At 50.1% G+C, this 25,321-nt stretch overlaps 12 protein-coding genes and 2 non-coding genes across 14 annotated transcripts; 2 read left to right on the top strand and 12 right to left on the bottom strand.

Annotated features, from left to right (window-relative positions):
- Positions 1–1,263: 1,263 nt before the first annotated feature.
- Positions 1,264–6,125, bottom strand: BDQ94DRAFT_167335 (uncharacterized protein; the record flags this gene model as incomplete). Its single annotated transcript, XM_026770782.1, has 4 exons — positions 1,264–3,280; positions 3,346–3,706; positions 3,765–4,318; positions 4,378–6,125. The coding sequence occupies 4 exons, from the start codon at positions 6,123–6,125 to the stop codon at positions 1,264–1,266; spliced, it is 4,680 nt and encodes a 1,559-aa protein (XP_026629455.1).
- A 653-nt stretch (positions 6,126–6,778) lies between these two features.
- BDQ94DRAFT_184637 (ATP-binding protein) lies at positions 6,779–9,320 on the top strand. The gene is made up of 8 exons (XM_026774690.1): positions 6,779–6,964; positions 7,030–7,038; positions 7,093–7,306; positions 7,361–7,963; positions 8,019–8,635; positions 8,687–8,748; positions 8,799–8,959; positions 9,013–9,320. Exons 1-8 carry the CDS (start codon positions 6,840–6,842, stop codon positions 9,112–9,114), a joined length of 1,893 nt encoding a protein of 630 aa, XP_026629456.1. The 5' UTR covers positions 6,779–6,839; the 3' UTR covers positions 9,115–9,320.
- Positions 9,321–9,322: 2 nt separating this feature from the next.
- Positions 9,323–9,394, bottom strand: BDQ94DRAFT_t69. Its single transcript has one exon. It is a non-coding gene; the product is annotated as a tRNA-Arg (tRNA).
- Positions 9,395–10,063: 669 nt separating this feature from the next.
- Positions 10,064–10,136, bottom strand: BDQ94DRAFT_t68. The gene has a single exon. It is a non-coding gene; the product is annotated as a tRNA-Phe (tRNA).
- An 87-nt stretch (positions 10,137–10,223) lies between these two features.
- BDQ94DRAFT_137814 (YciI family protein) lies at positions 10,224–11,221 on the bottom strand. The gene is made up of 4 exons (XM_026765121.1): positions 10,943–11,221; positions 10,821–10,876; positions 10,580–10,743; positions 10,224–10,507 (listed from the first exon to the last, which is right to left on the bottom strand). Exons 1-4 carry the CDS (start codon positions 11,098–11,100, stop codon positions 10,469–10,471), a joined length of 417 nt encoding a protein of 138 aa, XP_026629457.1. The 5' UTR covers positions 11,101–11,221; the 3' UTR covers positions 10,224–10,468.
- A 192-nt stretch (positions 11,222–11,413) lies between these two features.
- BDQ94DRAFT_184639 (flavin reductase family protein) lies at positions 11,414–12,567 on the bottom strand (the record flags this gene model as incomplete). The annotated part of the gene is made up of 2 exons (XM_026774691.1): positions 11,414–12,470; positions 12,524–12,567. The coding sequence occupies 2 exons, from the start codon at positions 12,565–12,567 to the stop codon at positions 11,501–11,503; spliced, it is 1,014 nt and encodes a 337-aa protein (XP_026629458.1). The 3' UTR covers positions 11,414–11,500.
- Positions 12,568–13,159: 592 nt separating this feature from the next.
- Positions 13,160–13,608, bottom strand: BDQ94DRAFT_167339 (cupin domain-containing protein; the record flags this gene model as incomplete). The annotated part of the gene is made up of 2 exons (XM_026770783.1): positions 13,160–13,532; positions 13,583–13,608. 2 exons carry the CDS (start codon positions 13,606–13,608, stop codon positions 13,160–13,162), a joined length of 399 nt encoding a protein of 132 aa, XP_026629459.1.
- A 394-nt stretch (positions 13,609–14,002) lies between these two features.
- BDQ94DRAFT_157423 (FAD/NAD(P)-binding domain-containing protein) lies at positions 14,003–15,288 on the bottom strand (the record flags this gene model as incomplete). Its single annotated transcript, XM_026768742.1, has 2 exons — positions 14,003–15,187; positions 15,238–15,288. The coding sequence occupies 2 exons, from the start codon at positions 15,286–15,288 to the stop codon at positions 14,003–14,005; spliced, it is 1,236 nt and encodes a 411-aa protein (XP_026629460.1).
- A 371-nt stretch (positions 15,289–15,659) lies between these two features.
- On the top strand, positions 15,660–17,084 carry BDQ94DRAFT_167341 (uncharacterized protein; the record flags this gene model as incomplete). The annotated part of the gene is made up of 6 exons (XM_026770784.1): positions 15,660–15,883; positions 15,965–16,180; positions 16,256–16,276; positions 16,338–16,387; positions 16,459–16,824; positions 16,900–17,084. The coding sequence occupies 6 exons, from the start codon at positions 15,660–15,662 to the stop codon at positions 17,082–17,084; spliced, it is 1,062 nt and encodes a 353-aa protein (XP_026629461.1).
- A 135-nt stretch (positions 17,085–17,219) lies between these two features.
- BDQ94DRAFT_167342 (transcription factor domain-containing protein) lies at positions 17,220–19,406 on the bottom strand (the record flags this gene model as incomplete). Its single annotated transcript, XM_026770785.1, has 3 exons — positions 17,220–17,650; positions 17,700–17,772; positions 17,820–19,406. 3 exons carry the CDS (start codon positions 19,404–19,406, stop codon positions 17,220–17,222), a joined length of 2,091 nt encoding a protein of 696 aa, XP_026629462.1.
- An 876-nt stretch (positions 19,407–20,282) lies between these two features.
- Positions 20,283–20,864, bottom strand: BDQ94DRAFT_167343 (uncharacterized protein; the record flags this gene model as incomplete). Its single annotated transcript, XM_026770786.1, has 1 exon — positions 20,283–20,864. The coding sequence occupies one exon, from the start codon at positions 20,862–20,864 to the stop codon at positions 20,283–20,285; it is 582 nt and encodes a 193-aa protein (XP_026629463.1).
- A 272-nt stretch (positions 20,865–21,136) lies between these two features.
- Positions 21,137–23,091, bottom strand: BDQ94DRAFT_113623 (arylsulfotransferase family protein). The gene is made up of 2 exons (XM_026763610.1): positions 22,149–23,091; positions 21,137–22,095 (listed from the first exon to the last, which is right to left on the bottom strand). Exons 1-2 carry the CDS (start codon positions 22,950–22,952, stop codon positions 21,409–21,411), a joined length of 1,491 nt encoding a protein of 496 aa, XP_026629464.1. The 5' UTR covers positions 22,953–23,091; the 3' UTR covers positions 21,137–21,408.
- Positions 23,092–23,623: 532 nt separating this feature from the next.
- On the bottom strand, positions 23,624–23,982 carry BDQ94DRAFT_137825 (uncharacterized protein; the record flags this gene model as incomplete). The annotated part of the gene is made up of 2 exons (XM_026765122.1): positions 23,903–23,982; positions 23,624–23,845 (listed from the first exon to the last, which is right to left on the bottom strand). A coding segment is annotated over exon 2 (197 nt), but the record flags the coding sequence as incomplete, so codon positions are not given.
- A 309-nt stretch (positions 23,983–24,291) lies between these two features.
- BDQ94DRAFT_137826 (uncharacterized protein) lies at positions 24,292–24,989 on the bottom strand (the record flags this gene model as incomplete). Its single annotated transcript, XM_026765123.1, has 1 exon — positions 24,292–24,989. A coding segment is annotated over exon 1 (254 nt), but the record flags the coding sequence as incomplete, so codon positions are not given.
- Between the last annotated feature and the right edge of the window lie 332 nt (positions 24,990–25,321).

Consider the following 25,321-nt stretch of genomic DNA (forward strand, 5'->3'; position numbering starts at 1 on the left):
TTGTTTTGAAGAGTGATGGCGACGGGGCCATGCTCTTGACGGGCAGTGGGGATGGAGGCGAGGTTGACCCAGCGACCTGAGCTGCGGGAAGAGGCTTTATTAGTACTACCAAGCAGGCCGAAAGCAGCCAGTGAAATTACAGTAGAACTGTAGCGCATAGTAATGCTGATTTTTGGGTGACAACAAGAGAAAAGAAGGAGTGTTAAAATACGACTCCTTGGAAAGGTCCTGGTAATGCTGAACGCTGGGGACAATGAGATGCCCTGGGGACTGATGAGATAGAAGTTTCTTATAGCTTGAGATGAAGTACGTATATTGAAAGGTCCGTGATGGTCTTGCAATAGTAGAAAAACACCACTGCTGGCACTGAGTTGAGGACATAACCCGGGGGGGAGCTAGACTCAGTGGTTGCGGGTTTGAATCCCGCCACTGCTCACAACTCTACCCGTACTAGAACCAGTCCTCCTTCTGTATCTGAAGTTTGCACTTTGAGATAAACGATATTTCTATTTTCCAGGAGTCGCTACTATCTCTTAGTAAGATTTGATGGCTTTCTTACTACATGTCCCAAACATCGGGTACTGGTAAGTTGATGACTGATTTCTCTATTACTTGGTTCTTCTTCCAGGTTTTCTTGTACGATAATTCTGTAATTAGCATTTGTTTATGCTTCAAGGGATGCTTTCAACAAAGGAGGGCCATCCAGTAATGATGTACTCAGTGTAAGAGTTACCTTACTATAATAGAAACAGATTTCGTACGCAACCTTCCATTCCACAAGAAGGGGGAGGAAGAGAGAGGGAGAGAAAGACGAAGGAGAAGTCGGGGAAGGAAAACAAAAAAGCCCCTCCCTGTGATGCACGGTGCTGCTGGGAAATCTTCATCTGTGATTGATTAGGTTAGATATATGAGGATCATCGGGGGAGGGGGGGAATAAAGCACTCTGGACCGATGTCACAACGAGATGGGGCAGTCGGCAGGCAACTAGTGCCGAGTACTGGGCAATGATAGATATCTAGGGCCATTCAAAGTTTCCTATGCGAGGCGCACTATTCCTGACTTGCTTCATAGATGGTTGCCAGGCCCAGAAAATTTGAGCTCCTTCTACAACTATATTAGCTCCATACACCCACTATAATCAAGTTCATAATCCAATTCCGAGTGTGCTTTTCACAAATTACAAGGTTGAAATGAAGATATCCTGTAGTGGAATGTCCTCCCTAGAGGGGCAACAGATCTGAAGTTCAGCCAGTTTAGCTCACATCAAAACAAATACGGAATAATATCACAATCCTCGTTGTGATCAAACGACTCGAACTTCCCCCTCAGCCTTCCACAAGCATTGTTGATCTTTCTAGCCTCATCATTAGACGACTTGCAAGCCCAGATCAGATCCTTGTCCTCACGCAGAAACACTGCGATCGGAGGATAGCACATATGCCGGGGTACCAGTATGCCCTGGCTTGGAAGACAGGTCTGTGCACCTAGAATAAGCGTTGCTGACTTCGTCTCTTTTTTCCGTGGGATTTTTTTCGTTGTTCCCTGGGATGGGAAAAAGTACATGTTTCGTGCTTCGATTGAACGTGGCAAAAGGATGGGTTCCTGTAGGGAGCAGATATTCAGGTCCACTTTGTCGCCCGCGGGACGGAAGAGGGGAATTCGAAGGACGTCGAGCTTTGCGTTGCGGCTTGTGAAGAAAAGGTGTGTGTCGCTCCACGTTAGGAAGTGAGGGAGACTGGACACGGACAACCTAGGGGTGCTACCAAGCTCAACAGTGGTGCGGAAGATCAGTCGCGGCGGGCTATTAGCTGTCTTATGCTCGGACAGCCGGTGTGTCGAGACCTGTAGGCTTAGAAGTATGGACGCTTCTTCCTTGTCTGGTTTGGTGGCCTCACGAGCTTCCAATGCCGCGAGGTGCAGATGTTGACCGTCACCCGAAAAGTGTGCCTTAATAAAGATGTGGCAGCTTCCATAGCCCGAACGACATAGCCCACGGGTGAAGTAGGTGTTCCTCTCGTAGTTGGCAAACAGAATCTCCCCATCGCCCAATGGCCAGACTATAAGGGGCTTGGATGGGTGGAACACTGGAGGTGAGTCGAATAACCTGTCTTTGATAAAGCACGTGAAATGGAATACGGGGATGCGTTTCTTTCTGGTAGCATCGTAGACGCGAATACTTGTGCGACGAGTTCCCTCGGTGCTTGTGGTGTTATTTCCGGTCATCAGATTTTCGAGTATACCACGGTCTTCATTTTCCGAGCCGTCTTCGCTGCCAAAGTCGATGTAGTTCGTCGACGAACCGACACTCTCAATGTCACTACCTTCAGAGTCCGACGGTAGCATTTCATCTCTCTTTTCCAATGCGTCACTCTCTTTATCTGACTCCCAAAGGTCACTGTCCAAATCATCGTGTAGCTCCAAAGCATTCTTCCTCTCATCACCGCTACTGTAGCCATCGTTGTCGCTCCCAAGGAAGCTTCCCTTCTCTTCGACGTCAAGCTCTTCCTGGTCCAGATTTTCAAGATCCCAGTCATTCCATTGCTCTTCGTCCTCCATCTCATAATCAAGATCAGTGGATCCCTCACTCCAGGAGGTATAAGCCGAATTCCCGGCAGACTCGGAAGAGCTTTTCAATAGTTCGTCTGTACAGTCCGACACTCTTGTTGCGAGTTCCAGCGCCTTGTCCCTCTCGGACGTTGGTTGAAGCTCATCTGGGTCTTCAAGCTTCAGTGAGGACTCAGATGTGATATCAGTGTCGATGGTCCCGCTATCGCTGTCGTCATCACTGCTTTTCGTGACAGTAGTTGTCGGCTGTGTATCAGCAGTTGAAGTTGGGGCAGCCGTACTTCCTTGGTCCAATTCGTTTACTTTCTGTTCTCGTTCTTGGATTGCTATGTCCCCAAAATCAATAATTTTCACATCGCCAGTAACTGCCCCTGGGATTTCCACCTCGGACTTAGAGACCTGCCGTCTTGTTGACACGGCAACCATATTGTTGTTGCTGGCCATTTCATCGAAATAATCTTCGTCTGGATCAGTCACAGGAAGGGACGTATACTCATGGTCCACGCCTTTGATAAACAACTGAGACCCAATGCGCATGAATTGTAAATCTTTGGTAAATGAAACCAGACGAGGTCGGCCCGGAACAAGCTCTGTCAAGGGATACTCATAAAGTGACCAGGTCGAGGCGGATGCAAACAGCTCTTGAGTCCTTTGAAGCTCGGACTTGCGACCACTCATACGCCAATGCTCGCAAAGAAATTTTAGCTTTTCTCCGCTACTACTCGTATTAAAATCATCGATAAGCCATCGGCAATGGCAATTTGTGGCTATGGAACTTACATTGATTCCAGTTTTACTACTGTCAGGCACGTTCCCGTTTCGTCAACCCCTTCAAAGTACCGAATTGGGGGGTCATGCGGCTCAGCCTCCGCCGTAAACATCAGACTTCGGTACCGGCTGAGTCCCTTGTGAAGGTAGTTGTTGGGTCCCAAGGCCCCAAAAAAGCATCTATCAATTTCACCAGGGAAGGCGCCTGTGACACTGGTCTCACGGTCCAACAAAGGCCCCCACTCACCCACAAAGGACCCATAGTCCTTTGCGAAGGGCTCATTGCAATTATCATCCAACCAATGAGGAAATACACGTCTAATATGTCTGCCAGCCCAGGGACGATTAGTACTGTACCAAAAGCGAAATTGGCCTGTATCTCTCATTAGTTAATATGGTCCTTCGCAAGCTAAAAGCTTTATAGAACATACCGTCGACAAAAAGGCTCTGGACTTGCAGCAATGTGAAAAAGTGCGAGCTTCTGATCAAACTGGAGGTTTTCTGGCAATATTCCAATGAATAGTCGACGCTATCCAGGTGCTTATCCCAATACTTGGCGGCATAAGAAAGAAGATGGTGGTTGAAAATGTCCTCCCCATCGTAATCGACAAATGTTTCACCGTCCCTGGTAAGAAGCTGCTGATATCGTGGCTGCAGAAGATATTTTCGGCATATGTCCGCCAAAACATCGTTTGTGAGCGCATATGCTGGTGGATTGGAGTTTTTTGCCAAGATCTCTGGATTCTTCAGCAGAAAGCTTTTGACCGAGCCATGGGTCAGCGTGCAGATTGAGATGGTGCCGGCTGGCCCATCACTTTCATGAATCTGGACAAGAGGCTGGCACAGCTCCAATACCTTGCTTTTCTTGATCTTTTGGCTCCTATCGATATTCTGCCCCTCAAGACCTTTCAACATCGCCGTGCATTCGCAAAGCTCATCCAGACGTAATGGACGTTTTGCGTGCACGATACAGGAAAGAATGATCCTAGCAGCTCCAAATTAGCCGTTCTGCAGGTCACATCGCGGGTGCTCTGAGCTACATACGAAACAAATTCCTTCAGACAAGGCCGAATGTTGTCCACCTTTCTCTGGTAGTACTTTTCATAGCTGTCGGGAAGACCGCCCTCAATGATACTTTGAACCGTACGAAGAGTCACTGCATCCGACATAGAGTCTAACATCAGTGAAGCCCACAAAAAGCATCCGTCGGCTTTCTCGCGCAGATCACCTATGATCAACCTGATGTACCCTGCATCGAACTCGAGGCTCTTCAGGTCCTCGATTTTGTTTAGTAGATAATGTTCGATGTCGCGACTATTCAAGTCCTTCGTGATCTCAATAGATGGAAGGCTGCTGAGGGGAGCATCGAGACACGTGCGGTGCTGAGAACTGTACCAAATGCGTAGGCGACCTGGCATAGCACGGCTCAGCTCCCCAAAGAAATCCAATACTTTGCAAAGCTCTGTCTTTCTGTTCTCTGTCTCGCACTCCTCATCGAGCCCGTCGAGAAAGATGTAGGTAACCGCCATTTCTTCCAGAAGCATTCTGATCACTTGCTTGACATCTTCAGCATTAGCGGTTGTAGCACCTTCCTGGGTAAATTTGTGGATGTCCTTCGGCATGTCGCCGGTCTGTTTACCCAGTCGGTTGACAAGCTGCTCTGCGAGGCAGCGATAGACCATTAAGGCCGGAAATTCTTCGTCAAAAGTAAAGTAATGGTATATGACGGCAGCATTTTCTGCGCTGGTCGCTTCCAGCTTTTCAACAGCATATGCAGTCAATACAGACTTCCCAGCTCCAGGAGATGCCTTTACCCATACTTGAGAGGCTGGGCTGTCTTTTTCCATCCAAGCCTTCAAAGTCGCATGCTCAAAAACCCAGTCACAAGTGCCTGGGCTTCGTTGCGCCAGCTTGCTGTCACGATGGCGAAAGTTGCTTCCATTCAGCGGCATAGTCCCGTCCCGCAACCACTTTCGTACCTCCTCCTGCCTCTGTAGTTTCCTTTCTTCTTTCCGTTTTTCCATCTCTTCGGCATACATTTGGAAAAGCGCCGCTTGTTCTTCTCGCGCGATACCGGCAAGCCGACGCTCCTCGGCTGCATTTTCTCGCTCTCCTCTGTCTAGACGCTCCTGAACGGCAGGAATAAGACGACTCATACTGTCGGCTGTATCTCCGATGCTCGTGATAATACTATCGAGCTTTTCTGTACTGAAGGGGGCGATCGCTCGAAAGGCACGATTAGCCACGCAGCGGTTACACTCCTTGTCAACCCTCCGCCAAAACCGAATGATGTCGATGTATGATGCTTGTAATAGCTCCCGCATCGTAGCTGAGTGATCGAATAAATCCTCGTATTCTGTAAGCACGGTAATGTGTGTGTTCAAGCGTTTGATCTGATCGGATATTTTCTCGTAGAGCTCAAGAAACCTCTGCGAGCAGTCAATCACAGACTTCAAGCAGCCCCATATGATAGCCGTAGGCATGGGGTCTGCCGAGACTAGAGTTTCGACGATTCCCGAGTAGGTATTAAGCACCTGTATAACCGGTCCCAAGATCTTGCGGGCGGCACGAGCAGCTGTACGGTCTGTCGCCTGGCGGTCCAGAAGGAAAAGGTCTTTCTTGACGGCATCTCCAGTAAGTGTTGAGCCGGAACGTTGTTGTTCCTGCAGTTTCTTGAGAAATTGTGGTGTCTTGCTTCTCGCCGATCGGGGTTTGTTGATATATTCCTCTAGCGCACGCGCAAAAGCAGTCGAGCCTGTTGCTCCCACATTTTCTCTAAAATCGTCGGGCATTTTGAGAAAATGGGATTATCAGCAGCCTTGTAGAGGACCAGGATGGTTCGCTGAGATCACGCGAGATAATAACTATAAATAATAGGCAGGGTCTGGTCCCACCGAGAGGCTCTATGCTTGGGGCTATGCGCGCCTCACTGCTCTGAGAGATAGGATAAAAGACAGACTGCAATCTACCCCGCCAGTGCACACGTCAGACCTGGCATGATGATAGATAGTCACGTCTTGTTAAGCTAGTGTGACCAGGCTGTCAAACTAAAATCTGAGGTGATCCTGCGGGGGGCCAGGGCTAGCGCCGCGCGGCACGGCTCGACACCCTGTCTCGAAACCCTGAAGGGCAGCAAGGTTAACCTCTATTGGCAAAAGAAGGGTCCTTTATGAGAAACACTCTAATAGTAACTTGGTACCTCCCATTTTCATGATAAAAGAAAGTTTTTCTGTCCACTGAGTTGGGCAGAAATCGTGGCGCGGCTTGAGCTGAGCTGACGCATGGATTGGGAAGGATGAGCTTGAAGCCTTGGATCAGCATCAGCATCAGCAGCCACCCCCACCACAAGTGCCCCGGCCCACATCCCGTATACGAGTCAACTGTCAAAAGCCTTGTTCTTTCCCAAGCATAAGTTGCTCCGTTCGCCAATTTCATGTCTCGTTCAGCATTTGCCTGTTCTCTCATTTCACATGCCATAGCAGCCATTCTCAGCACGAAAAACCGACATGGCGGATCAGACGGAGTCCGCAACGGCGGCTCAGCCCTCAGACGGGCCTTCCAAACCATCGATCCAGCGCGCCATGACGGACCGTGGTAACAAGTCTCAGCGTTTGTTGCGCGTGGATCAAATGTGAGATTGGAGACCGTACCTTGGGTCTGGGTAAAGTGGATGCTGACCATAGTTCGCTCCAACAGATATAGCAGGTAGCGACGCATTGCGTGGAATCTCGAACAGCCGGACCATTAACATGTATACAGAAAGGACCGACAAATCCACTTCGTTAAGACGGCAAAAGTCAAGGCCAAGCCCGATCGTTTCAGTAAGACTGCAATGGTCGTCCGCCGAGTTATTTCAAAGCAGGGCATGGTCTCCCACGTCGAGATTGACATCCGGTCTCCTCCTCTGCAAGCTTTATTTCGTGATATATTCGAAGACGTGGAGGGTCTGGAGTTGAATAAGTCTCCTCCAATGGTTCGTTAGCTCATGCGGCCTCTTGAAGCTCCACTAGCTGACGAATTTCTATAGGCTTCACCCGAAGTGTTTTTCTGGGCCGCTCCGGATCTGATGCGTATCAAAGAAGAGGAGAAGCAGAAGGAGAATCCCAGTCAGCAACTTATCAATGATATTGGAACAGCCCTGCAATTCGTTGAAGAGGATTTTGGAGCCCAGATTAGCAGTTTGAAATCGCTTATGAGTGAGAATCAGATCACCTGGGATCTTCTTTGGGCAATCTTCCCACCAAGAGAAGTTATTATCTCACCCCGATTTGGGCTCATGAGTGAAGAGCAGGCCTTCAACTTGAAGATGTCTAGTTACCAGTCACGCCCTAATGGCCAGCAATACTTCTCTGCAAGTGCCGACGTTATCAAACATGACGGTCAAGACTTCGGTAAAGCGACAATGGAGCTAGAAATTGACAAGTATGAGGGTGCGCGAACAATAACTAGCTTGAACTTCTTTCCGCTCAGATACCATGACGAGGAATCCGCCGTGCGAGAAAGGCTCATTGCCCGCGGGCGTAAATTCGTCGCGCTACTCGAACAGCCTGCATGCAGAGATTATACGGCTGCAAACGGTGTAAAGGAATATGAACGAGCCAACGGTGACTCTGTGCCCGAGAAGTTTAATGTCTGACCTCGACTCTTATTTATTTTCGGACTTTGGTGCTGACTCACTTACATAGGCATTGGGGAGAGTGATGGTTGACCCGGCTGGTTACTATCTTCATAACACATCGTCGGAGTTGAACAGGCCTCATGTACTATCAGAAGGGTTTTTGGATACTGTTGGCTTGTCTGATGACCAATACTTGATCTGTGCCTCGTTCATCAATGGTTTCAGCTTCGCACAAAAGGCTTGGTGCCAACTTTCGGTGTCGGCGTTAACCGATGTAGAATGGAACCACAATGCATTCAAGCGACTGGTCATGGCAGAAAATCGCCGAGAACTCATCCATGGACTTGTTAAGGCCCATCGACAGGATGATGCGGTCTTTGACGACGTTGTTGCGAACAAAGGCAAAGGCCTTATTGCGCTCCTGACCGGCAGCCCGGGTGTGGGCAAAACTTTGACTGCAGAAGCCGTTGCCGAAGTGACCCAACGTCCTTTGTATGTGGTAGCAACTGGCGAGCTTGGAATTGACCCTGATGTAGTCGACAATCGTCTGGGGATGATCTTAGAGATCACCCGGCGGTGGGGCTGTGTTCTATTAATCGATGAAGCAGACGTATTCCTTTCGGCTCGCGGCAAGGACCTAGCGAGAGATGCTCTGGTCAGCGTCTTTCTCCGACGACTTGAGTAGTAAGTAACCATTAGGTAGGAAATGTCGGCCTAGGCTAATACTCATGACAGTTTCCGTGGCGTTGCCATACTCACCACGAACCGAAAGCACGACATTGATCCGGCTTTCAGGAGTAAGACTCCGCTGAAACGTTTGATGCAGCTACTGATGCGAATGTCACAGGTCGAATTCACTTCACCATGCACTACCCGGATCTTGATACCGATAGCCGAATGGAGGTGTGGAAGAATTTCTTGACCAACGTCGCAAAATCGTCGGAGCTGGCTGGATTTACCTCCGACGACTTTGTGGCACTTTCGAGGCATTCCCTGAATGGGCGACAGGTTCGTCAGCATTTGGTCTTTTATAATGACATGTAGACTAACCTGTGTTGCAGATCAAGAACATTGTCTCATGTGCCGTGTCACTGGCGCGGGAGATGCAAAAGAATGTCACTGTGAAGGATATTGAGAGTCTTATAGAAGTGATGATCGATTAGATTGGTCATATGGGCGTACAAACTGGCGATTTGAGTGGAGCTCAATTCGATGACAGGATGAAATACAACCGGGGGTGGTGATGGAACACATGTAGTTGAGATATATCGGCAGATGTTAGTAAAACAGTCGCCTGACTGTGTTGTCTTAGGGAATAAAGATAGACGGGAGAGAAAATGGAAGCCAAAAAAATGAAATTGGAAAAAAGAATGACCTACGCAGGACTCGAACCTGCAATCTCTTGATCCGTAGTCAAGCGCCTTACCATTGGGCCAGCAGGCCAATTGATGTATGTCTGGATCCACTTAGTGCTACATCAAGGAAAGTTTAATTCTTAGTATGAAAACATCCTGCACAATACATTAGTTGTGTCATAGATTCAATATAACTAGATGTTAAGTATCTGGTAAAGCTCCTACTATCGCCATCTGTAAATCAGTGGTCCTAATTTGCCGGGCTAAATTCTGATTGGCTAATTCTACTTCTACTGGCAATATCGGCTGCACTGACAATATATCTTCATGTATGGAACTGATAAGCTCCCGGGAAACTGACGGACAGGCCTCTAAACGATGAGCTACAAAAAACAATGTCAGCTGAAAGCAGCACACTCCCTAATCTCGATACTAATGCCCACATATATATTCCCGGACGAGGAAAGTGATACTGTCATTTTACTTGCACTTTATCGAAGGCCTCCATGCAGTCGGACATAGTACTACTCCGCTTTCCATCTGCAGCCAATGGCGGGAGTAGACCAAGAATGAAAATGGAGGATTTCTTGACGAGGAGCCATAAAAGTAAGTCAAAAGGACGAGCAACAACCTCTTCACCTTCATGCAATCAGACGGACTACCTTACAAACAATCATATAGGTGAGTTCGAACCCACGCGTTCGTAGTATGAGGTCGGGTGGGACCCACCAGGCCGAGATTCAAAAACAAAAAAGAATGGGACGAGCCGGGCTTGAACCGGCCACCTCCAGATCTTCAGTCTGACGCGCTCCCAGATGCGCCATCGTCCCTTTTTGTTGAAGTTGTTGTCAAATGCTTGCTTTATCTAGCTGAATATCTGCATCATCCCTCACTACCTGCATGTCACGCAAGGGCTCGCCTAGTATGGAGGATTCTGTGGCCGCAGCCACGTACTACATTCCGGTTGGAATACGCTCGGTGTTTTATAAGAAATGGTCCGAGGAGATCCAGACGCCTGTTGCATAATTCATAGGTAAAATGCTTAATCAGCTCCAAGTGCTGCAAGAAACCATATACGCTCAACGATGGCTAATCTCTAATATATTGGGAGAAAAACAGCACCGGCACTCTCTGAGACACTAGTTAAGATAGATAGTTCTCATTAATCCTTCTTCAAAGGCTCCCTCACAGCCGACAAATACTGTACACAGCTACCATCAGCACAACCGAACTCATAGCATCACAACAAAAAGAACAAAAGCGAACCACTCACCGGAACAACAAGCGCCTTCCCCAGATCCCAAACGCCACTCTTAGCATAGATATCGCCGTTGATAAGCTGGTGCACTTCGTCCAAATTTTCAGCCATATACACAAGCATACTGCCCTTGAATGCCAGATCTTTGCCTTCCTCGGGATGAGTGGCCAGCATCGCACCTGTGCAGGTATAATTAATCAACTATATGCATAATGAAGAGATCAAGTATAGCTAGATGGTATGATATGAGACGAACCACCGGCAACCAGCTTTCCCGCTTGGACGAGAGGACCGACTCCTTCCATGTGAGTTCTACGTTATTGTTAGTGAGGAGAATTGAGCTAGATTACACCCAGATGAGATATAGTGACCACTCACGCTCGAACCTTCTTCCTCAGTTCGGGACCCTCAGGTGTATCAGGAATAATGCATAGCCATTCCTTCTTGCTTGCTGTTGCAATAGTGCGGCGGGCGACGTGTTGGCGAGGGAGCAAATTGGCGGGTAAAGCCCTTGTAGATAGGCGAAAAAAAGACATGATGAAGTCGAGTTCACGTATACTTTGAAGATATATGTATTTTGTTGTCCTTGATGTCTGCACTCAGATGTACTTCTGGGATGGCCGTTGAACAGTCACTGGTCGTCGGGTACAAGGGCCGATGCCGGTCCGTCGCGTCGGGGTGACTCCGACGGTCCACCTTATCTTATCTACCAATAATATTAGTGCCTGGATCGTCAGGCAAAAGTGGCGAGAACATTCTATGCCTCGAGATGGGTCCCGATCTACAGAGACATTGCTATAACTGTTGTTAAGCCGAATGGACTGACTTGTAATGGCTACATATGGCAATAGAAAGCTTGCATATGATTTAACATTCTATTAAGTCGCCTAGTCTAGAATGAGAAGTATTTTATATCTAACAAGACTAAGCCCAGATTCACAAACTTCCCTTATTCCTCCTCTCCAAACCAGCCAGGAACTCACTCTTCCCAACTTCATCATCCCACTTCTTCCTAGGCCTCTCAAACGTCGACGTAATTCTTCCATACGAGACCCCACCCAACTGTGCAACAGGCCTCAACTTCTCCAAATCGATATGACTAAACTCCTCATCCGCCGCACCCTCCTGCACCCAGAACCTCGTTGCTTGAATCAAAACCACCGCAGGGGAGCTCATGCCCGGCTTATGGGCTTCAAATTCTTTAATATCAACAACCTTTCCCTCGATAGAGAAAACCGACTCTTTTACCCTCGCCGCCTTGACAGTTGAACTAGGAGCTTTACCAAGCCCCGAGACTTCCCATTCGGATACCCCATATGGGGCATCAATTGACGTCGCGTTCACTGCCTCAACCATTCCCTCTGAAACGGTGTTGATCACACACTCACCCGTCTCTTTCAGGTTGCGGTACGTATCCTTGACTGCACCAGGACGGGATGAGAACCCGACAATGAACATGGGTGGGTCGTGATCCACGACTTGGAAGTAACTGAATGGCGCGAGATTCTCGGTCTTACCATCACCGGAGACAGTGCTGATGAAGCCGATGGGTCGAGGTGCGATGCCTGACACGAGCAGTCGGTAGTTGTTTACCATTGGGCGATCCTCAGCGTAGGGATCGATCTCGTGGTGGGTTTTGCTGGCGCTGTTGTTGTTATCGGGCACACCTTGGCCGTATGTCCAGGTAGGATAAGGTGACTTGGTGATACTGATGGGGGTATTGTGGTCGAAGTTGGGTCTTTGGGATTCGGCTTCGTGGAAGTTATGGTGAGAGGTGACGATCTGGTAGTTGGCTTTTGCTGTTTTGGTGGCATCTTCTGTTTCTGACGTTGCAGCAGTAGCAGATGAAGAACTCATTCTAGTGTATATAAATGGCGTGACACTAAATGTTCTCTGGGATAGAGTTCTGTCGCATGATTAGTTGGTTTCCTACTACTGGGCTAGAAATTTGGGACTTACTTGGCCGTCAGCCGGGTGACGCTTTTAGCTGCTACGGTTGCCATGAGTAGATCAGTCTTCAAGTCTCAAATGATTGTCAGCTTTAAACATTTCAGTAAGAAGCAGTATCTTAATATGGGGATTCACTTCTATCTTGTCATCTGGGCTGACAAATTATCCAGTTTCTCGGTCGGTGGGGCCGAACCTGCGCCCTAACTTTCCGGAACAGGAACCCGAATTAGTACTACGAGAGGTATAGTGCTGCGAGTAGAGACTGATAACGAACAGGAATGATTTAGGGAAAGTATTTCTCTTTATCTCATCGATACCTACTGGACTGCAAGTCTAAAGATGTTCAGATGTGGAACCGCCCCATCCCTCATCGCTCGTTGTCTCCGCATTATAGTCATCTTTTTACCAGCATGACCTCTTCTACTACCCGGAGCTCAAAGCTAATGGAATCTGTCATGCGAGGCCGAGATAGCGGATATACTTAAGGATGACAATCCATAAAAATCAGAAGAACTCGGATATATGACACTATTGCACATCACATCTATTGACCGCAGTATCCTTGTACGTGCTCAACTCCGAACGTAAAAGGCAGTCATGCCAGCTACAGCTTCGCCTCGAGGTAGCTAGATCAGAATAAATCCCCTAAGTGTGCCTGTACTCCTCGTCGATCTGAATCAATGCAGCCATCCCATCACGTTCGTATACCTCCGAGTCCAAGACCATAACAGCCATCAGGGTTGCCGGTTCCGTCGAACTGGCATTGTCACTGATGCGGTGATGGCAACCCGGGGCTTCATACCATGAGCCTCCAGCAGAGACCACCTTCATCGGGTCCTCATTCATCTTGTTCAGGAGAGTGCCGCTCACGACATAGGCCGAAACCGATGCGCCGCCGTGCCGATGGGGCGGAGTCGATCCGTTTGGGGGAAATTCCACACGCAGGCCAACGATGGTTTTGCCCGGGCAGTTGATGAGCCTGTGTGCGTAGACAACTTCCAGGGCTGGCATGGGACGACTGTTCAAGTTAGAGAAGATGAAGTAGTGGGAGGCATGTGTAATACATACCTTGGATCATAGGTTGGCTCTTCCATTATTGCGAATAATAAGATCGAGATGTAAGCACGGCTGAAATACCTTATCTTTTTCTTTCGTCAACAGGTTACCCCGCCAGAGAACTTGACCATGATCTTTTATATGCCCCAGAGGTCGCGTATGCGCAGTTGCAAGACCCGGGGGATACCCGGAACCCACCACGGGTTGGGTGCGGGTATCCGACATCGATAGCCTATCCGGATTTATCGATAGGCTAATGTTGTCCCGTCCACGCTTTCTCAGATATCCACCCAACAATGTTGAGGATTTCGATGATCCTAGTTGTATACGAATTGATTCCGACCCCCGATGCTTTGATATTTTTCTATTCACCTTAGTGACTACATTTCATTTTCTTTGAAATTGAGGCGAATAAACCAACCAGCCAATAAATCATGCAACTACTGCCTCCTGCTGCCTCCTCCAGGCCATCGCCCCCTCATACAAGCAATTATAATCCATAAACTCGGCCGGATTCATCGCAACCCTCACATCTTCCTCCACTGGCCTTCCCGCCTGGCGACTATACGCCTGAATCGTGCTCGCTCTCTTATATCGACACTCAAATACCTCGCGACACACCCTCTCCACCTCCTCCCTCCCTTCACCTCCTTCGAATCCCTCGAAGAAAGCCCCCAGCGCCTCAGCATCCTCAACCGCCTGACTCCCACCCTGTCCTTGCGTCGGCAGCATCGCATGCGCAGCATCCCCAATTAAAATCGCCCTTCCCCGACACCACGTCTCCAACGGATCCAGATCTCTCAACTGCCAAAGACCAATATCCTCCTCTTTCCTCGCTGCCAACCGCAACGGCGTCGTTGCCCACTCCGGAAAATCCGCAAACGTAGCAAGCATCTTACCTTTATCGCCTGCCGTCATCCAACTCGTAGACTCCTCATCCCTCTTCTCATCCGGCACCAGCGCAACAATACTATACACCGATGCATTCCTCGCTGGACCCATAATAAGCCGTCGATCAGGACCCACGACCATCGTTGTCCTCGCAACCCGTGGATCGATCACATCCACGAACCCCTTCTCAGCAACCAGTTCATCCGTATCTACCATCATGCGATACGCACTCAATCCTGTCGTCTGACCGGGCACTTCTCTCCCCAGTACAGCGCCCCTTATAACGCTTTTGATTCCATCTGCACCGATGATCAAGTCCCCTTTTAGTATTTCCCCGTCTTCTAACTCTACTATTCCCTCCTCACAATTACACCCCTTTACCCTACTCGACACCCGCAATGTAGCAGCCCGTCCCGGATACTCATCCGAGGTAGCCCGATGCTTCAGCACCTGATGCAGATCCACCCGGTGGTACATCATCCTATCTGCGCCATACTTGGATGTCACCAGGGGAATGCGTGTCTGCAGTTCGCCACGGAGATTGTATACTTCGAACGCGGAGTCAGCCATTGAGCCCTGCTCGCGGAGACGGTCCGCAAGGCCCCATCGCTGCTCGACAATCTTACTGGCGTTGGGTTGGAGGGAGATGGTGGCGCCGATTTCGCGCGACTGGGACGATTGTTCGAGGACGGTTATGGTGTGGTGGTCGGAGCGGAGAGCTATTGCCTTTCCTTCTGTTAGTTTTGTATATGGTGGAGAAGGAGGTGTGTGCATACGGCTGCTAGGCCGGCGATGCCGCCTCCGACTATGATGATATTGAATGTCATGACGATTGCTTGTACTTTAATTATGTCGAGCAAGTGAAACGAGAAAGGGAGAGGTGATTGCACCTTTTTGTTAAAAATCATTCCATCAAAGCGGTCTCCAATGTCACATACCCCATCTCTCGGCGACGACCGACCCTCGGAGCCCATCTCGGGGCGCCCCGAGCCCTCCGAACCCTAGTAAACTCGGTCACCTCTCGGCGCAGTATGCCACTCACTATACTTGAGCGAGATGACAATCTGACAAAGATCCACATCGATGAAGATAAGTACGGACTGAATCCAGGACCTACCTCAATCCACACTCACCCATACTTCACTGCCAATATCGACACAGACGGTATTATCACAACGGGAACGAACAAAACACCAAAATGTCCACCACAGCCACTATCACCACCACCGCCACCACCACAACCACTACCACCGCGGAGCATCCCAAAGGTCAAAACCGCATGCTCCTTGACGGCAAGCCCACCAACTACGGGGACTTCCGCGACGCGCTCAACCGCGACGGCTACGCCGTAATCAAGGGAGCAATTCCACTTGATCGGGCCAATGGATACGCGGATGCGTTTTACTCGTACATGGAGGGATTGTAATCATCCCTTTTTCTTCACTTTCCCCAAATCATACTCTCCTCTTTCTTAAACTGAATACTGATTGAATGTAATGATAGTAACCTCGGCTTCAACCGGAATGACCCCAGCACCGTCCGACGGGCCAAACTGCCCGTGCTGAACGAGAAAGGCATGATACTCGACTATGGCGTGACGCACGAGCAGTGGGTGTGGGATATTCGCGGAGAAGAAGGGGTAGTGGATGCGTTTAAGAAGGTGTATGATGATGAGGACTTGATTGTTTCGTTTGATGTGGTAAATGTGGGGTTTGCTAAGTATGCTTCCTTCCCTTTTTCTTCCTTGATGTACTGGATATGTAATGCGATGCTAATATTTTGGTGTGTTGGTAGTCGGGAGGATTTGCCTGAGAAGTGAGTATACCACCACACTACCCCTCATATGAAGGAAGGGGAATACTGACAAAGAACACAGCAAACCCTGGCCCCACCAAGACCAAGACCCCTCCAAGCCAGGCTTCAGATGTACGTCTACCCTCTTCCTTCCCCCCTCCTTTCATTTGATTCCACAACCACTGACAAGAAATATTGGGCAGGCTTGCAAGGCCTCGTCAACCTCCTCCCCAACGGCCCGAACGACGGCGGCCTAATCGTCTGCAAAGGCGGACACGCCCTGTCCGCACAATTCCACGCCGAAATGGCGCACGAAGAGCGTATTCCCGCCTGGACGCCCGAATGGTTCGGGTTCACTGATGCGGGGATGAAGTGGCTCGCAGACCACGGGCTTAAATGGGAGAAGGTATGCGCTGAGCCTGGCGACTTGATTGTTTGGGATAGTCGCACGCCGCATTATAATGTGGCTCCGACGGGCGGTGTGGATCGATTGGCGGTATATACGTGCTATATGCCTGTGGCGGAGGTTGAGAAGGAGGATTTGGTGAGGAAGAAGGGGGCTTTTGAACGTGAGTTGATTTATGCCCTTTTTTTTGGTGATATATGGGTTTGGGGGTGGGATGTGCTAATAGCGTGGTTGGTAGGTCGGTTGGGAACGACCCATTGGCCGCATGCGAAACATGTCTCGAAGACTAATATTGCCATGAGGGATGGGAAGCCTTGTCCGGTTGCGAGGGAGAGGCCCGTGCAAGAGCCGGTGTTGAGTGAGAGGGTGTTTAAGTTGACGGGGATCCCGTATTTGGAGAGGATGGAGGGGGTTGCTGCTTAGGTTGCTGTTTAGATGATTGTTAGTGTGTTGTGGTTGTTAGAGTCGCTCGCTGTTTGATTATTGTAGTTTGTACTTGAATGTTACAATTCTTGGTTCTTACTAGTTACAGTTGTTACTTATCTTCCCTATAGAGAACTACCGTATATCAGGCATTGATCCAGGACTATCCAGGCATCCCATCCAATTCCACAGTTCCTCCACATTGTATCCCTCAAAAGGAAATACTTGATCCACATTGACTCCCTCCGCGACGAACCCATCTAACATTGATGTGCTGGAAAATCCTAATGAGTCTAGATGGTCATGTCCTTCATGGTCTATGGCAGGTGTAGACACGGCTGATTGCATCACACGCTGAGATTGGTATCCACCGCTGCTCTGTTTGTGCATATCGCTTGGCTGCATCACTCCGGTAGGCCTCCAAGGTGGCAGCGAGTCGTCAACTGCTGGCGTGGGAAGTGGATTAAGTTTTGCGAGACTGTCACGACTTTGTGGCCGTCTTTTGGCTTCTGCGGCCGACCAGGACCGGAGATGGGCGTTACATTGTTCGTAGATAGCCGTGATACCTATCTCGCTTAGTTGGTTGGATCTGTGTTATGGTTCGCGCCATCATACCTTCTATAAATCGTGGGTCGGGGTCGTATCTTGATAGGTGCTGACTACTATACTCTAGACACGCTTTGAGAAGCTGTCCTCGTCAGTACTTCATTCTCAGCAAGGTAAAGTGCATCTTACCTGCAAATCCATGGCCTGCAACCGAGAACCTGGATGCTTAATCAGGAAGATGGCCAGCACAATGCAAGCCAAAAGGGACGGTCCAGCCGTAATGATCTGCGAGTCTGCCTTGCGTTCCGACAGCTGGACACTAAGTTTAGCAATCGCTCGAGCGCTGCTCACGCAGATTGACTCTCCATGACGCATTCGAAATTGCGATGGCTCATCGGAGCAATATTTTGCCACTTCTTCCTCAAAGCTCAATGTCGGGGCAATGAGGGCCGCGCGATGCAGCGAGATCAACGTGCTGTGGTACTGGATGGACAGAAACGCGGCTGCATGAAACTCTTCGTCCGCGCAGAAGATATCGCTCCCCGGACGCAGGTCACTAGGGACCCGATTGGCCCAGGACAACAGTTCGCGGTCAAGTCGCGCTGTATCCAAGAGTATCTGTCGCACATCCCTTGTCCCTGATTGATGGCTGTAAAGATGGTCACTGATGTTGCCTTGGTATTCCCCAAGCTCGACGTGCCACTGCAGAAATTTACTCTCTCCTAGAGCATCCTCTGGCCTAGGATGCTGGTATCCGATGACGGTTGGTCGTCCCGATTCCAGATGCATCATCTTCTCCAAGCACCAACAGACTGCCCACACGCGTCGTTCGATATTCTTTCCTTCAGAATTGGATGTAGATGTCCGGTTGATCCCCAGTGTATAAGCAGTCCGAATGGCCATGCCTAGTGTTTGCCAGGCCAGACCTTCCTGGTTCCGTCCGCGATATACCATGGTGAAAAGGAGCAATGTCTGCACCGTCGGGAGATACGGGATGATAATAACATGGGACAGTAGACACGCCGCGGCTTGCAAGTAGCGATCACCGTCCACGGTTGCGCCCTGGCCTATCTCGTCTGCTCCTAGACTCATGATCAAGTACGCTGACACGATTCGTGGGATTTGCTCGCGCGGAAGATTGGTGAAGCCACCCGCCGTGGCAAAGAGGTCAGTACCCGCGCGGAGTCGGGCTGTATTGAAGATAGGATACAGAGGGTGTATGCGAGAGATATAGGCGGATAGATAGCGTTCTCGTCGGTCACGGTCCGGTAACTCCGGCAAAGACAGAGATAAAGGCAGATCGAGTTCCTCCGCATGTCTCATCCCGTACCGGAAGCAGCCCGATACCGGCTTGAGACGGGCAGCCTTGAAGTAGACATCAAGAGATTTCGCCAAACATTGTGAACTACTCCCACCCATGATCTTAACCTTGTCGGTTCCATGTTCCACATTAAACGAGACGTCGAACGGATGATGCACAGGTGAGACCTCGTTTGGCGACAGCTTCTGTGGGGAGTCGGTCGCCTCTTGGTGGTTCTGATCGCCCACTGCCGGATGCTGAGGCTGATCTTCGTTCTGAGGGGTCTGTTTGTCCGGTATATCCAGCCATTCTCGAATGCCAGTCACTCCTGGTCGCTGAGGATCGGTGGTGATACACTGTTGGTTGCGCAGGCGGCAATTGCGGCACTTGGGATACTCTGCGTCGCATTTGACCTTGCGCTGGCGACAGATGTTGCAGGCCATCGACAGCCGCGGCCGCTTGGAAGGCCTGTCCATGATGACTAGGGGGGTGATTGCATGCTGCGAGTGTGGCCTGATGTTAGCTTATCTGGTTGCTGGGGAGGTAAATGCATCATGACAGCTAAGCTGGAGCCTACTCCAGGTTATTTTCCGACCCCCACATCGGGTCCCCGCATTTTTCTTCGCATCATCAGCTCGAGTGCTAAGTATGCTAGTCTTTCTTCTGCTAAACCGACCAGGTTATCTGCAGGCCCGAGCCAGCCTCGGGTCCAATCGGGCGGCAGCTGGAGGTCGCACTATCGATGATTGGGGCCGAAATCGTGGGGTCATGGGACTCGCGGGCGCCAATCAGGACGGAGGGGTTGAAATGCAACTATTCCCATATGATATTAAGTCAAGTCAAGTCAGGGTCCATATCAATGACAGAAGACAGTATTATGGGTTTGCCTTAAGACCTCAGGCAGAGAATATCTCCATAGTTATCTGCTCAAGCACTCTCCACCACCTTTTTATCACATCCACCACATCTCGAATGTGACACAATGCCCACCAAAATCCTCATTCAAATATCTCTCGCAGCAAGTATCTGCTTCCCTTTCTATATCCCCTATCTCCGATCCAAACACCCCCCACCTACACCCCATACACGCAGGTAAGTCACACAATCCTACACAACTGCATACCTACTATACTATACTAGTATACTAACCAACCACCTACCTATCAATAGAACCTACCCTGCCATGGGGCCCTTATTCCATCTCTACTGAACAAACAACAACTCTTGAACCCATTAAACAACAAAAATGACATTCAACAGTACAAAACATCAGCATACTACCTCTCTTACCACAAATAATCCTTATACCTTAACCTCACGACCAACCCACCACATTGACAAAAGATCAATCCCTACGAACACAACCTAACAACCAAATCTCTCTCCGCACCCACAACCCTAACCTGACTCCCCCCGGCCGGCACCCCATCCTCCCAAACAATACTCTCCTCCCACCCTCCACCTCCACCTTCACCTCCCTGCACCACCCTCACCTGCACACTCACCCTCCTTCCCTTGAATGGGTCCCCATAAACATCCGACAAATCAAACCACACCTGATTCTGCCCTTCGACAAAGTTATACGCAAAGATGGTCTGTGGCGCACCCGTATATAACCCGTTCCGGAGGGTCGTGAGCTTGATGCTCACCCCGCCGGTCTGCGGGTCGTGGTGGTAGGGTTCCGTGTAGTTGGAGTATTTGGTGCTGGCGTTGGTGTTGCTACTGCTGCTGGTAGAGGGTGGAGCTGCTGGGATGGTGATTTGCGGGCCGACTGTGCTGGAGACGGACCATGCGTAGATGGGGAAGGCGCAGGTGTTGAGAATTATGGCGTGGCCCGGGGTGATGGTGGTTGTGTCTTGGAGAGTGGGGTGGGTGGTCGTTAGGGGGAGGAGGAGGGGGAGGAGGGGGAAGCTTTGGAGAATGGTGGGCTTCATTTCGATGTAGAGATGAAGAGGTATGTGGTTAATTGCGGCGTTGATTATAGGATGTGTATATAGATGAGCGGCAGGATCGAGAGGTGGGATATATACGTCTGTCTGACGGGAGAGATCATCGCTGGCTATAATGTTGGTTGCACATTACGTCTGGCTGCAGGTACCTGTGCCTTGAAGACTCCCAGCTTGAGCGCGGTCATGACTGTCTGCCGGTGCTGTCACACTGGTCCTCCCCAGAGAGCCGGATGGGACATACAAGTGCGTGATGGACGGGACATCGTGTGACGTCGGATTTGGAAGAGATGTTTATTTCGCCGTCCGAGGATGCCTCAGCAGTGTGTGCTGTTGAAACGACCAGAGTGATCAGGTGCGTTAAGCTAGATGGACATCATATAGCTCTATTCATCATTGTCAGCAACAGCGAAATGCCGCCGTGGAACATATATTTACACAAAATCATTAATATATACAATAAAAACCTGCATGTACACCCCGTCCCTCGCTCCACACCATCCCAACCGTCATTTGTGCGTCAGAGCAGTGTCTAGAAGTACGCCATGGCGGATGTCCCCAGAGGAACGTTACCCTTCCGAGCAACCACTTGGAGCCAGTTGGTGCGCAGTCCCGTCACATGCGCCGTGGTCTCAAACCCGTTGCGCTTGATCGACGTGACAAATGTCGGGTCGACCGCATCGGCCGACGAGGCCGTATAGATGGCCCAGTTGTCATACTCCGTGGCCCCGTTCCAGCTCATAAACAGAGTGGCCGCATCCGACGTCGTCCGGACGATCGCCACCGCGGGCTGCCAGAAGGGGGACGCCTTCCACTGGCACTTGTAGCCGCGGTAAGACGCCACCGCATTGTCGTCACCAAACTGCGCCGTCATTACCTCATTGTTGTGGGCGTCATATTCCTTGACTTTCGCGATGGAACCGTAGCCAAGCACAACGTGGGACGTCTCCTCACTGAGAAGCTGGTAGCTGCCCTGGCTAACACTGTGTATCACGTCGCTCGAGTCTTTCAGCGTGCGCAGCGTTGACACCTTGCGGTTGGTCAGGTCAACGTGCAGATTCAAGCCGGTGGTTGCGTCGACAGTATCCGTGGGTGTGTTGGCGTTGTTGAACAAGCTGATCTCCATGCTGTCTTCCGTCTGGTGGTAGACACGGATGTCGTGCTGCCAGGAGAAGATGGCACCGTCATCAATCTCAAAGTCGCCGGCATTGCGCTCACCCTATCAAAACTTAGCTGGTGGGTTACAACCAAGAGCTAAGAGATTTCACTTACACTGAGCTGCCACATCACTGTCCCATTGTTGTGGACATAGAAGCCGGACCAGTAGTGACGCAGCGAAATGATGTATCCTTCATTCATCAGCTCGACCGAGTTGATGTGGTAAGCGTCCCAGGGCTTGTCCTGCGTTCCCTGATCTGCTCCCAAGCCCTGCTTGGAGGCCTCGAGGGGAATGTCCTGAAGGTGGTCCAATGCGCTCCACTGATACACAATCTCGTTAGTAGCGATATCGATTTCGAAGAACATGCCGTCAAGCATGTAGTCGTCTGGCTTGCCGCCGATGGATGACAAATCGTGCTGGGTGACGTTGTAGGCTGTGACCAAGAGTGTGTTGCGATCCGTCACATGACTCTCGTGTAGATCGATGTACGAATCTCTAGGGGTGCCGTCGGGAGAGACGAAGTTGTCTTGGAGGGTGACGGTGTAGATTTCGCGGTAGGTGTTGTCAAGAATATGAACCGTGCCGTATCCAAAACCCAAATCCATCATATTTCCGGCCCAGAAGGTGATGACGTCCTCGTTGAAGAGTTTCTGCACCTTGAAGTTGGCCGTTACCTCCTCCGGCCCTTCGTAGACCAACTGACCATTCTCATCGTATATCAGAGCTGCCGTTCCTTGCGGCTGATTTCCACGGGGACCGACGAAGATATATCCAGGGTCGGTTTGGCCGGACTTGGTGACCTTGATTTGGGGAGGGGTGTATGGAGCGGTGCGGTAGGAGTTGTAGGGGAAATTATCGGCGGCTGCTTGCGTGGCCAGCAGCAGGGCGCTGCAGGCGGCGAAAAAACGACGAGCCATGTGGGAAGAAAAGCTGAGCGCCTAAACGAACGGTGGGAAAATTAAAAGGGTATATAGTATATAACCAAGCAAACTGAGTGCGTTGAGCGAGCGACTAGTAAACCCCTCCGACTAAGGGTAGGGGACTCGTAGGTAAAGTGGAAGTGGGTAAAGGATCCCACACACAGGGAGGTGTCTGGTAACAAGGCGCAGACACACAGGAATAGGCTGAAAGAAAGAAGCAAAGAAAGAGGCGCTAGAATGGACAGAATCGAAGAAAAGAAGAAATTAACGGAAGATTATAATGGGAGGAAAAAGAACGAGGGACACGGCCAGGCCGCCAGATCGGCCAGGAGAGATGGAGACGAGAAGCGTAACTTGCTGGAGACCATCCCGGCAGAATGGGGGATGGCAGCCACCTTTCTTACCGGATCCGGTAGGCGGAGAACAGTATGGGTTCCAGGCACGGGACAGACTGGCAGATAACGGCCAACGATTGGCGGAACCGGGTGGCCGATCAGGCTGGCGGTGGGAATGGCATCCACCCCTCCGTTTGGCTGTTTGCCTCTGGTGCATCCACAGGCCACGCACCCCTCGCCGCTGTCCGCGGCTCTCAATGGGCCCTGTCACCCTTGGCCAGGGTCCTCATCTGCTGTTCCAGCTGCCCATTTATTGTGACCGTCCCCGATCGTCTCCCCCAGCCTCAAATCAGTCAAATGATGACCCTTTCCACCTCACGATCTCCCCACTTGCACCCTCTGCAAGACCCTGTTTATCCTGCCCTGTTCGCTGATCAGGCCTCGGACTCACCAACACACACCATCTCGAGGCAACTTTAGCCGTGGAATTGGACACAACGGGCATCTCGCTTCGACGCGGTTCACCCCAGTCAATCCGTGCGCTGCTCATCCTCAGTATGCATCTCGAAGCGAAGGTGCCGCCACGGCACAAGTATAATGACGGATCAGCAGGGGACAGAGTATGTCTCGGAGTTATCAGGCCATCTGCAGCAGCTGCAGAGAACTCTACACAGAATCCTGTCGGATCTCTTATCTATCCAGTACTCACGCTGTAAAGCTTGGTTGATTAACAGACAATATACAGGAAACGGCTGTTTCACCCTACGCCCCTGTCATAACTTATACGACGAATGAACTGTCCATCTTTAACTACCCGCCTTTCGCTGCATGCAGAATATCTGTCTAGTCAACATACCAGCACAGTACACAGTACTACTCTCAGGGACAGCTATGAAGCATCCATACAATAACTAGATAACAGGCTGTTTCCCAAACTCTAACCCCCGCATGACGCATCCAAGCAGCAACATTTGGGCAAGATTTACGGTCTAGTACCTGGGCGGAGAATTAATTTCCGCTCCCTTTTCCGCAGACATATGACTAAGCGGTCCCGTGACCGATGTCTTGCTGGGCTCCGGTTGGATAACTTTTGCACGAAAAGCTCAGACCTTGACTTAGGCGAAGTTGCCCACGGCAAGGGGTAGCAAGGTGAACTGGGCGACTGCTGGTAAATTCGCGTCAAGTGTATAGCCGGCGAACTACCAGCTGCTTTGACCCGAAGCAGTGCCTAATTAACCGGCTCTCGGAAAATTTCAATTCTCGAGTCCCACTGCCTGTATGGACTTTTCACTCTTAGCACTCAGGTCCTTTCCTGAAAGTGACTTCAGTCAATCACTGGATCGCTCCGTTGGCGCATCCTCGAAGTAAGGCCCCAAGTCACATCTTGACTAGATAGTGTCTGAGACACGCCTCGTCGAGTATGCTGGCGGATGCTAACGGGTGAGACCTTCGTACATTTGAGAGAACAATACCTACAAGCGTAGGTTACACACTCTGTCTGAACCATGTATGTCTTAGACTCTGCTCGTCGTGAACTACAGATCAACTCCGATGCCAACCATAAACGGAAGACGATAAACATTCGGTTCTGTGAAGATATTATAAGGCCAAGCAGGAGAAAACACAAGGTCACTTTAATATAGCTCTCAATTAAGAGAGATCGTATCACTGATGCCCCTCAACCAGCCTCTCCTTCCCCTTACTGCTCCGTGAGCTAAACGAAACCAGATAAATAGACTAGATTGGGCCCCACAACCATGTAGAAGCATCTGTAAAACTACATAAATTGGGTATAGAGAGCAAATCAAGCAAAAACTTATTCATTAGCGTACATAAGTGGGGTTTTCCACGACACATTGTCGACTCGAGAACACATCAGAAGTACTACCAATTACCACAATCTCAGGACCAGGAACTAGTTACACCTTTTCCTTTATCCTCACTGAATATCCCATTCCATCTGATGAATCATGTCAATGCCACCCATACTTGTCTCTTCATCCTCACACCTCGCGGATCTCAACCCGTCAG

This window comes from Aspergillus welwitschiae, assembly GCF_003344945.1.
Source record: "Aspergillus welwitschiae strain CBS 139.54b unplaced genomic scaffold BDQ94scaffold_6, whole genome shotgun sequence".
Lineage (NCBI taxonomy): Eukaryota > Fungi > Ascomycota > Eurotiomycetes > Eurotiales > Aspergillaceae > Aspergillus > Aspergillus welwitschiae.

Excerpts from the sequence above, each read along its gene's own strand:
- BDQ94DRAFT_113623 (XM_026763610.1), bottom strand. The coding sequence starts at position 22,952 with ATGGCTCGTCGTTTTTTCGCCGCCTGCAGCGCCCTGCTGCTGGCCACG. Across the intron at positions 22,096-22,148 it reads CAGTGATGTGGCAGCTCAGT|GGTGAGCGCAATGCCGGCGA; the intron begins GTAAGTGAAATC and ends AAGTTTTGATAG.
- BDQ94DRAFT_137814 (XM_026765121.1), bottom strand. The coding sequence starts at position 11,100 with ATGTCTTTTTTTCGCCTATCTACAAGGGCTTTACCCGCCAATTTGCTC. Across the intron at positions 10,744-10,820 it reads GGGAAAGCTGGTTGCCGGTG|GTGCGATGCTGGCCACTCAT; the intron begins GTTCGTCTCATA and ends ATACCTGCACAG. Across the intron at positions 10,508-10,579 it reads GGAAGGCGCTTGTTGTTCCG|TATTTGTCGGCTGTGAGGGA; the intron begins GTGAGTGGTTCG and ends AGCTGTGTACAG.
- BDQ94DRAFT_184637 (XM_026774690.1), top strand. The coding sequence starts at position 6,840 with ATGGCGGATCAGACGGAGTCCGCAACGGCGGCTCAGCCCTCAGACGGG. Across the intron at positions 8,636-8,686 it reads TTTCTCCGACGACTTGAGTA|TTTCCGTGGCGTTGCCATAC; the intron begins GTAAGTAACCAT and ends TACTCATGACAG. Across the intron at positions 8,960-9,012 it reads ATTCCCTGAATGGGCGACAG|ATCAAGAACATTGTCTCATG; the intron begins GTTCGTCAGCAT and ends CCTGTGTTGCAG.